Here is a 12,201-nt window from a genome sequence, read left to right on the forward strand (position 1 = left end):
ATACACATAGGCTTATGATCCATAACTCATGTGGATTAACTCTTTATGGATTCTTACATAAACTTAGTCCACTATGGATCAAAAGCCCAAACCATATGTATCACTAATTTACATAATTAGTCACCGTTAATTTAATTAGTCTCTTTTGATCACTACATTAATTCCAAATTAATTCTTGATCAATACTAGTTAAATATTATGATTTCTCAATTAATACATTAAACTTATAATATATTAGTAAATCATAAATAACCTCTTACTCAAATATCCATCCTATCAAATTGTCTTGGTGATATGCAACCCGAAATGGACCATGCTACTCTAACAATTATAGTTATGGGCTTAGACACCTAATCCAATAGAAAAAACCAACAAAATCAAAATAAAAAAACATAAATTGGATGGTCAATTTTAATTCATGGCATATAATCCAAAATTAAAGAACAATCCCATATCAATTGACAGAGGAAGGGACATACCTATTTTCTCGATAAAAAAAGGAAGAAATGGAATCGATGGAAGAAGGAAGCGATAACGATGGCGATGACGACAATGATGATGATTTTCGTCACTGAGAAAAGGAGCAATTTGGCTCAAGACCGGAGGAGATGGACAAGGGGTAAGCTTGGGAAGTTTATCAGTCAACAACTTTTTTTTTAAGCTCTCGTTCAGATGAAAAATACCATGACAGATGGAAAAATGTGCAAATCAAACTGGCTGGATCGGATTGGGTCAGACAAAAGATCTGACCGGACCCAGTCAGACCCAAATTAAACAGGACATAATTTAAATAAAATAAGTTAAAATGAATTATTTAAGGGTATATTGGTCATTTTAGGTGAGGTATGGACTAAAACCACATGAAAATACCAACCATAGGAACTAAAACCATACAAAATATCTGAAATTGGACTACTGATGCACCGTCAAACTTTTTTGGACCAAAACCACAAAATTTTGCCAACCACAGGGACCATTTTTGCAATGTTGTCACCAAATTATTTCCGATAACCTCTTTTATAGCATTGTAAAACTAAATTCTTAAATTTTATAAACACGCATATATTGTAACATACCGACTCCCAGGTATAATATTTAATAAATTATATTCATTTTGTCAAGGCAACTCGATGAGTTGGAGGTCCCAACTCGCCGAGTAGAGTTTGAGATGACCGCGTGATTTTTAGAGTCTACTCGACGAGTTGGGGGGACCCGACTTGACGAGTAGGAGTTGAGTGTGAAAACCCTAATTTTCAGGGTTTGCACCCTATTTAAAGGACCTTAATTCCTTTACCTCGCCTCCCTCATCACCTTAGCACACTGAGAGACACCCTAATCGAGCTATATTCATTCAGAGAGAGAGAGAGAGAGAGAGAGAGAGAGAGAGGCTAAGATTGTATGTTTTTGTGCTTTTTTGGAAGGAGTTTAAGGAGCAAAAGGCTTAGAATGAGAAGGGCTCTTAGATCTAGTGTTCTTTCAGTGTTAGCTGCCACTTGGAGGTAAAAAGATATTGCCTTGAATATTTGTTTGTTAGATCTCTTCACTAGGGAGTTTATGGCCATTTCCATCTTCTTTTTGAGTCCCTTAGTGTTTGAGCATGCCTTGAAGATGGGACTTTAGATCTGGACAGTATGAGGTCCTTTGGGCGTAAAGATTCAAGCTTTATCAAGCTATTGGCCAACTTTCATGCATTAAACCCTTAAAGAGCTTTATTTTTGGCATATTGAGCCCTAGATGTCATGCATGGACGTAAAGCTTGCAGCTTTACGTGATATTTCAGCCTTGGAAGGCTAGATCTAGAGTATGGGGCCTTAGTTTTGCTTAACAACGTTTGAATGTGAGAATGGACTGAAGGGACTCGATGAGTTGGTGAGCCAACTTGACGAGTTGGTTAGGCTTTTCCCTAATATTCTAGACGCGTTACAAACTCGACGAGTTGATGAGACAACTCAATGAGTTGAGTTGGATTTTCCTGATATTTCAAAGAAACGATGGAACTCGACGAGTCACATAGATGTACTCGACGAGTTGGGTCAACATGGACTGTTGACTCGAGTGTTGACTTCCGTTGATTTTTAGGGTTGGTCAAGTTATGGATTATGGAATAGAGGGGTAAAATGGTCTTTTAGGCTTTTCGAAAGTTAGAAAAAGGGTTAGCTTAACAACTTTAGAGTTGTTGTTATAAAGTGGTAATCAGAGACGATTATGATATGTAGGCGGAGTCCTAGACCGATTGTTGAGTACAAGACCCACTTGCTTACATATGAGGCGAGTATTCTCACTATACTTACCTGAGTGGTAATAATGTGTGACCAGAGGGTCTAATCTGAGTATTGACATGAGGGTCTTATGTGCTTATACTGAGTTACATGATATATTATGCATTCTATCTTTGTGATTTATGTTGTATATTATTTTGTGCCTTATTGAGTTAGGACCAGAGGGTCCAAAACGAGCTGTGAGACCCGAGGGTCCTTACGGAGATACAGGACTGGAGGGTCCAACCCAAGCTGTGAGACTGGAAGGTCTTCACTAAGATATTGGACCAGAGGGTCCAACCCGAGGTATGAGACCGGAGGGTCTTCACTGAGACACATGACCAGGGGGTCCTTATCGAGTATAGCCATGAGAGGCTAATTATTTGTGTGTGTGGTATTTTAGGGAACTCACTAAGCTTCGTGCTTACAATGTTGTGTGAAATGTGTTTCAGGTACCTCTCAGGATCGCGGGAAGGCATCAAATACTTAGACCTTTATATATAGATATATATATACACACACACACACACACACACATATATATATATATATATATATATATATAAAGTTAACCCATGTAATACATGGGTCTCACTACTATTATATAAGTAAAGACACTATTGGAATTTATATTGAAAATGAATGTCATTAATTTAAGAAATATAAAAGGTAATTTCAATTTCAAATGAACTAGGGAAGAATCTTGCGTTGCGGGGTTGGATAAGAAAAGAATTTCTTTAGTTGAATTTTAATGTTTGACTATTGTAGTGTTGTCATGGGCTATAAAATTCATACACAAATAAAAGTAACCAAAGGGATGCCGAAAAAAAAAATCCTCGAAAGTGGTTTTTTTAACCTCTTTGCATTTAAAATTGCTATAATGGCAACAATTTGAAGGCCCATTTTGTTTGTGAAGTATCATTTGCTAAGAAATCGTTCCAAAAGGCTGACACTTGGGAACATGCATTACTCATGAATCAATCAATGCATTTGGTATAATTTGATTCTATTGTTGCCCATTCCATTGAACTTATAGTTAATTTGATTGCAGAAATTGTAGAAAACTTAGATTTTTGATTCCCCGGCTAGGTTTTTGACATGCTAAATTGCAAAGAAACAATATATGAAAAAATATTAGTTATCAACAAATCTAAAAGAGAAAATGAAAAAAAAAACATTCAAATGTACTTTACTTTGGCAATTACATCTCCTTTTGTGCTTTGCTGTGACAATCTAACACTCTATTTTATATCTTTTCAATTTTATGTTGTCCCACTTATATAGATATGATATAAATTAATAACTTATTTAACTTATTAATAAATGTTTTTTAAATTATTAATAATTGTTGATAGTTGATAAGAACATGCCATGTACCATAATTTATAGCAACACACTTTCACGTATTCAAATATATCCACTTATCATGCAAATAGAAAAGCAATTTTGACATTTGTAATTGGGTAAAGCATTCTACTTTGAAACTATAATGCTATGATCGGGTATTATTTAAAAACAACCACCCACTTATAACATTTTACTTGGAAAGTACAATGCTTTTATAAGAAAAAGAAGGAAGTTACCATCTTGAATTTTAGTCACAGCTGGTGTCCGGTTGACACGAAGATCTCCAGAAAATGATTTCACTTTTTCATCAATTACTTTCTTTCTCTGGTAAAACTTCTATAGTAGATTTTATGGCTGATGCATAAGCTTCTATTACATCTGATATGTCTATAGTATAAATTGATGAAAAGAGAAACTAACACGTGTAAACTCTAAATACGTTGCTATTTAGTGTTTCTTATCTGGTATAATATGGTCAAATATTTCCAAGCATATGAGTAACATCTACTAAGATCAAATATATGTTAGAATTTAGTATCAACCAACAACCAAAATAGTTTTTATATGTAGATTTGGGGAGGTGATTGGTATACCTGGTAATAACAACTTAAACAACCAAATCCACTTCATAAACATGAGAAAAACCAAATATAGATCCTATAGATGAAAATATAACTAAAATTAGTAAACATAAAACCTAGATTACTCAAATAAAACAATGTCTTACATCTATTGCATATGTCTACCATGACCAACAACTTTGTATGATCACGTCATCTAATTAAACTGAAGGTGTCATTTATTCATGTAACACACACTTATGGTTGCAATTAATGGTATGAAAAGTTCGAGGATTGGAATTCCGTAAATACCGTTGACTATGTCTGTTAAAAGATTGTATAAGGGTTGGTCTGTGTATGTTATGGTAAAATGAAGCAATCCAGAGTAGCATCACCTACATATCTTAAAATGGGTTTTCATATAAAAAATGTAAAGAACATATTACTTAATGTAAAGAGTTGAACATGTACATGACAGTGTCCACAGTTCTGCACTAAATACAATATATGCGGCCTGAAAATAACATTTAGATACATCGGCAATATGGAGGACACTATTTGACCACTTTGGTTACCTCTTCTTGATCTTGACAAATTATCAAATAAAAAAACATAAAAATCAATCTACCACCATTGGATACAGTTGATTTGTAAAAAAATTATAGGAACTTTTTTACTTTGATCGTAAAGAAAAATGTGTTAATGGTAAACCCGGAAAGCAATCAAAATATAATAGTCTTTTTTGTAATTGACCTTTTTATTTCTATAATCAAAAGTTTGTTAATTTATTAAGGTAATGCATAAAATAATGTTTAAATTATACATTGTATCTACAGGTAATATACACATATTATATGCAAACTAATTTCATTCCTACATATTAATCAAACGTGAGCATGGAATGTAATGATTCATTCCATTCCATTGCCCCATCATTCCGTTGTCCAATAAAACGGATCGTTAGAACCTACATGTAAAGTAAAAAGGCTAGAGAGAAGTCATATTACTTAAAAAAAAGTTGTTGTTGATATAAAACAAACGTAGATTATTTATATAATCTTCAATTTCTAGCTTCTACAACAACCTTACGCATGAAGTCCTCAGCAACGGTTGGTGTAACAATGAAAAAATAAAAATTAAATCGAGATTTTTTTTGTTGAAATGGCCTTTCGAAATCTGATAATGTATTTGAACAAATAACACCCTGTAAGAAATTGAGAGAATAGACTCAACGATTATTCAGGGCTAAGACTCAAGAATTTTATGTGGTGCGCAAACGCTTCAACATTTAATAAAACTCAATGTTGGTATCGGCCCATGCAAGAAACCTCAGTCCCAAGGTTTGTGAGCTTCAACTCAGAACAACGATATGTTGTTGTTTTTCTATGAAACCGAACAGTTCCTGTTTCACACAATATTCATTCAGATCCATAATCCAAAATTTGTCGAATCAATTTCATCTATAACATAATAAATGGTTGAAATTCGATGATAATGTACCCTTAAGCAATCATAAATGACTTTAGAGGGGATGTCAACTTCTTATGTTTACAAATCAGTAACCAGTTTGTGTTTTCCTCGAAGTCGCGCACTCAACAATAGAAGATGATGGTTGAAGATGACTTCTTAAGTGTGGCGGTCACAGGTGGAAAGAAAATAGAAGCGTAAAGAATAGAAGGAGGCGATGGTGAACGGTGACTGGTTCGATGGTGATGAAGGTTATCTGATGGTGAAACCAAAACCAATCGAGGAAACTTAACTTCGTATCTTGCAAATAGAGGGATTGAGGGAAGAGTGAGAAGGGGTTGAAATGGAATCTGATGAGTAGTCGATGAAAGATAGGGAAGAAGGACTGACAAAATCAAGCAGTGGCGGTGGGCACTAATCTTATTTCTATTGGCTTCCGGAACACTTAGACAGGCATTGACACGTAGTAGGTAATCACTATCCCACCCACTATAGAAGATAAAAACAATAAATAACAAAAAAGAAAAAACCATCAATAGAAACAGAGTACTATTCCCTAAAGGACTTTTAAATTAATCTAGATATATAATATGCTTTAAGATAGCAAATTATTTTTAACCGCATGACATCTTTTATACTATAAGATAGAAATAAAAAGGGAAAATGACTTGTAAGGGTAATGATGTTTTACCCGTGTTCACATTATACCATTAACGTTTTTTTTTAACACAAAATACCATTAAAATGTTTTTTCTGTACATACTTTACCATTGGTAACCGGATACAATAGGTATCCCGGTAATTTATTTATTAAAAAAAAAAAAACAAATTATGTGGAAAATACGTGGCTCACCCCTCTCCATTAAACACCCTCACCCTCACCCTCAACACCCCGTTGTGTAATTTTCTCAGTCGAAGTTGAGATCGATCATGGCTGGTCCATCTAATGCTTCCTCCTCCTCTACGTACACCTCCAACACCAGATCGAAGAAAATCAAGTCAAAAATCGAAACTTGATTTTGCAAATCCCTGTGATTGTGGCTACCCTTCTCGTATCTGGACTTCAACGACCAAAGATAATCCTGGAAAAGAGTTTAGGGTTTGCCCTAATTCAACGGTATGTCGGGTTTATTCTATATGTAGTAAGGTCTTTCAATAATTTTCGTATATTTGTTTTAGGATAACCCAGAAATTAAATGCAAATTCTGGGAATGGGTTAATGAAGAAGATACAGTCAACAAGAAGAAAAGAGATGAAGTGAGAGCACAATCCTGTGAAGTAAGGGCACAATCTTGTGAAGTGAGGATTGCAATTATGGACCATGATTTCAATATTTACAAAAAGAAGACAGATGAAGAATTTGATAAGATAATTAGAAAAATTAGCAGTCTCAAAACATATGTAATTGTGTTGTTTATGTTGTTTGTAGTATCACTTTTAAGGGCATAAATGTCAAATTGTAATCGGATATTATGGTTGTTTTGCTGAATATGATTGAATGAACATGTTTTGCTGAATACGATTGAATGGACATGTTTAGCTTAAGTTTGAATATGATTTAATCTTAAGTACAAACAACATTGAATGAGCATTCATGCATTGTCTTATTAGGGTAATAATGTGCAAAATGTTACCCCTGTACAAACAACTTTGCAGAATTTTACCTCTTAATGTGCAGAAGGGCATAATGGTCAAAATGAAGGGCATAATGGTAAAAATATGATTTAATGTGAGTAATGGTAAAAATAACTTTGCAGAATCTTTTGTTTGAATATGATTTAATGTGAGTAATGGTAAAAATAATGTGCAGAATGTTACCCTTGTACAAACAACTATGCAGAATCTTGTGTTTGAATAATGGTCAAAATGCAGAATCTTGCAGAATTTTACCTCTTAATGTGCAGAAGGGCATAATGGTAAAAATATGATTTAATGTGAGTAATGGTAAAAATAACTTTGCAAACAACTTTGCAGAATCTTTTGTTTGAATACGATTTAATGTGAGTAATGGTAAAAATAATGTGCAGAATGTTACCCTTGTACAAACAACTCTTGTACAAACAACTATGCAGAATCTTGTGTTTGAATAATGGTCAAAATGCAGAATCTTGCAGAATTTTACCTCTTAATGTGCAGAAGGGCATAATGGTCAAAATGAAGGGCATAATGGTCAAAATGAAGGGCATAATGGTCAAAATGAAGGGCATAATGTGCAGAATCTTGTGTTTGAATATGATCTAATGTGAATAATGGTAAAAAATAATATGAAGGGCATAATGGTCAAAAACAAGGAATCATATGTAAAAGCAACATTGAACGATGTAGATTATATTTAAAGGGTAATAACAAACAAAAGCACTGTTTTTAATGTGCATATTTACATCAAAAGACAAGCATGGTTTTTAGCAAAAGACAAGCATAGTAATTTCATCCTTAAACAAACAAAAGCACAGTTTTTAATGTGCAGATTTACATCAAAGGGAATCATTCCAGTGTAACAGGTTTATTCACACTTAAACCACATCCATCCTTGGTGTTGACCACCCTACTTAATGCCACTTTAGTGATCCTCTCTGAGTATTTCCTTTTCCTCTTCAATGGTTGTGCTCTTTGTTCAACTTCAACAACGGGTTGTGCAGCAGGTTCCTCAACAACAGGTCCATGAACTTGGTCCTGATCAGGTTCATGAACTTGTTCCTGATCAGGTTCAACAACAGCTTCAACTTGTTCATCAGGTTCAACAACAGCTTCAACAGCAGGTTCAACAGCAGCTTCAACTTGTTCATCAACTTGTCCCTGATCAGGTTCATCACCATCTTCAGCCAGCTCTTCAATCTCAGATTCAGACTCAGATTCATACTCATTTTCAACTTCATCCATCTCTTCAATCTCAAATTCAGACTCATCCTCAACATCAGGAACATGTTTACCCTTCTTCTTTTTGGCTTTAGTACTTGGTCCTACATTAAAATTTATAATGCATTAATAGATAATACTTATATTTTTTTTGGTAAATGAATGATACTTGATATGAAAAAAACCTTCTTTGGACAATGGACATGTTATTTTGTTGTGTCCTGGTTCTCTACATATGCTGCATTTTGTAATAGCCCCTTTCTTGCTAATAGTATGACGACCTTCTTTTTCTGAAGCAGCCTTCTTCCTGTTGACTTTAGGTCTGCCAGGTAATCTTTTACGTTTCGGGGGCAACATAGGTTGACCTTCCCAAGATGGCCACATTTCACTTCCATTTAAAGGATTAATTGTATACTTATAGCAATTTCCAAACATTTCTGTTGTGAACCAAGTTGCCACATAGTCTTCCACATTCTCATTTAGATAACTAATAGCAGCCATGGCATGTATACATGGTATACCGCTTAGTTGCCATCCTCTACATGCACATGTTCTTTGGTTCAAGTACACAGCATAAACCTCATGTACTGACCTCACCTCAAATTGTTGCACTCCACTGGGAATTACATACCAATACCTATAAAATAAAGGAATATAGTATAAAATTAGTACTTGGGAATTACATGCCAATACCTATAAAATAAAGTATATATACCTTAGATGTTTCCTCTTGTCCACTATTTTCTTTCTAATAGATGGACATATGGCTAGATTCCATTTCTGCCCCTTCAATCTTTTACAATACATCCTATCCATCACAAACCTCCTAATTTCCTCTAACATTGTTATAATCGGCTTTTTCCTAGCATGCACAATTGCAGCATTAAAAGATTCACAAATACCATTCTCAATGGCATCACAAGACCTGTCCAATACAAAAAAAGCCCTAGACCAGGATTTTGGATCTCTTTCCATCAAGTGATCATATGCTTGTACATCAATCGCCCTAATCTCTTTCATTAAACCTTCAAACCTCTGCACAGTTGTGGCCTTTGCAGCCCTCCAAAACAGCTTCCTATATGCAGCACCCTTAAATTTTTTCTTGAAATTAGCATAGACGTGCCTAGCACATTGCCTATGCTCAGCATCTGGTACTCTTTCTTTAACAGCCTCAATAAGACCCTAAACATGCAACATAAACATAACAATAAGATAAACATAACATTAAGATAAATAAAACGGTAACCAATTAAAAAACAGTTAGGATAAATACCTTGTGTTGGTCAGAAAGTAAGGTTAATCCTGCCCCATTTCCCATGTTAATGTCCTTAAGTAGTAAGTTTAGAAACCACTTCCAAGTTTCTTTGTTCTCAACTGCAACTACTGCCCAAGCAATGGGGTAAATATGGTTGTTAGCGTCTCTACCTACAGCTGAAAGAAGCTCACCTCTGCAAATACCTTTTAAAAAGCAACCATCTACACCTATAACCCTCCTGCATCCTTCAATCCAACCATCCTTTACACCTTTGATACAAACATACATCCTAGAAAAATAAATTGTGGAATCAGGCATTGTATCCGTCCCAATTTTCACTGTTGACCCTGGATTAGCTCTTAATATCTCAGCTCCATAACTCCATAATTTTTCATAATGTGTGTTCAAACTGCCTTCGATCTCATTAAGTGCAAACTTCTTTGCATTCCTGCATTGTCCAACACTAACCTTCACATTGAAAATTTTCCCAACTTTATCCCTCATTTCCCTGTAACTCAATTTGGGATTTTCTAAAATATCATTAACAAAATGTTTCCCTATCCATGAGTAAGTAACAACTGACCCAAACTTGAAGGTTCTAGCACAGTTATGCTCATTACGTAAGGACTTAATTTGGAATGACTTTTCACTGCTCATCCAAGTAGCCCATAGTCTAAAAGGACATGCTGCCTTTCCTTCACTAGTTTTACAACACCTGACTAACAACCTAGTTTTATCATTTTTTTCATACCAAAGGTTAAAACCGTTTGCTACTACATAGTTTGAGACAAGCTGTTTAAGTTCTTGAGGGTTACAAAACCTCATACCAAGGATGGGTTGCATTGTATCCCATTTCTGAGTTGAGTCGTGATAAGGGTAAATTGGGGCTTCTTTGGTTCCATTATCTGAATCATCATCCTCATCAACAAACTCATCTCTAGGGACAACACTAATATAGTTAAGAAAGGGATCATCAGATTTAGTCAATGGTATTACCTCTTCATTGGGTTCATGATCAACAGATAGAGCATCAGACATGACCGAGTCTTTATCTTCATCAGAGCTTTCACTATCAACATTTTTTTCTTCCTTTTCTTCCTCTATCCAGTTAAGCACCGAATCGTTGTAGTGATCAATATATACATTAATCTTTCCCTCGTTACCATGTGCAACATCAAGAAACCTCCTGTAGTCATCATCGTTTTTCAGTGGTGTCAACCCATCACGCATTGACTTATGCCCAAGACAGTAGTAGACAACAGGACACTTCCCCTTTGTGACATCCTCAAGAACATGAATGAACTCCTTGAAATTTAATCTACCAAAATCGACATCTGTAATTGACGTTTTTTGATTCAGGTAGTATATAAGATGAGGAATGGGGGAAAACATTCCATCGTAATGAACATCTACTTGAATGTAAGTTGATCCTTTTGCATTAGATGGACCAGCCATGATCGATCTCAACTTCGACTGAGAAAATTACACAACGGGGTGTTGAGGGTGAGGGTGTGGGTGTTTAATGGAGAGGGGTGAGCCACGTATTTTCCACATAATTTGTTTTTTTTTTAATAAATAAATTACCGGGATACCTATTGTATCCGGTTACCAATGGTAAAGTATGTACAGAAAAAACATTTTAATGGTATTTTGTGTTAAAAAAAAACGTTAATGGTATAATGTGAACACGGGTAAAACATCATTACCCTTACAAGTCATTTTCCCAAATAAAAATAGATAGATTAACACTAGGTAACAAATTAATATTAATAATGTTTTATATGGTGAAACTTCCTTATACTCTTTTAAATAGATACATGATAATACCCATACACCTAAAAATAAGATAAAAAGACAAATTTAGCCTAAACTTTCGATTACCATTTGTCAAGAAATAACCAAAAGAAAATTAAAAATAAAAAGACCAAAATAGCTTATGAAATCGTGGATCCATCGGTATTTTGCTAAAAGTATTTTAGTATTATTATTATTATTATTTTAATTTTAGTCATTTTTTCATGCGAAGTCGTGGATGACATCTAATTTAGTACCGACATCTAATCTAGTATTTCATCTCCTAAATGAGATTGTAAATGTGTCTAATACATAAAATTATGCATTCAAACACTTTTATAATCTTAATTGAAGAGAGAAAATCCCACATGAGATTTTGGAAAAAAAATAAATTACAATGCTTAAATTTGATTTTGGCTAAATTGTTGTAGATTATTTATTATTATCCTTCACATTATCACAATGTCAAATCTGGAATTAAAAAAACATGTCCTTCCATAATTAAGTAAAATCGATAAAAAAAAAAACCAACATTACTTGTGGCACGTCGAGTCGGATCAAATCAGTAAAAACCGTGTAGTTCAAAAAAAAATTAATTGGACCGATCGAACGTCTTGAAAAGTAGTAAAAACCGGCTACTCAACCATTAAAATCGGATTTTTGA

At 34.4% G+C, this 12,201-nt stretch overlaps 1 protein-coding gene across 1 annotated transcript; it reads right to left on the bottom strand.

Moving 5' to 3' along the window:
• Nucleotides 1–8,116: 8,116 nt before the first annotated feature.
• LOC145040086 (uncharacterized) lies at nucleotides 8,117–11,198 on the bottom strand. Its single transcript, XM_078988069.1, has 4 exons — nucleotides 9,762–11,198; nucleotides 9,204–9,670; nucleotides 8,674–9,125; nucleotides 8,117–8,592 (listed from the first exon to the last, which is right to left on the bottom strand). The coding sequence occupies exons 1-4, from the start codon at nucleotides 11,196–11,198 to the stop codon at nucleotides 8,117–8,119; spliced, it is 2,832 nt and encodes a 943-aa protein (XP_078844195.1).
• Between the last annotated feature and the right edge of the window lie 1,003 nt (nucleotides 11,199–12,201).

The sequence above is a fragment of the Lactuca saligna genome, chromosome 4 (genome assembly GCF_052625555.1).
Source record: "Lactuca saligna cultivar CGN05327 chromosome 4, ASM5262555v1, whole genome shotgun sequence".
Lineage (NCBI taxonomy): Eukaryota > Viridiplantae > Streptophyta > Magnoliopsida > Asterales > Asteraceae > Lactuca > Lactuca saligna.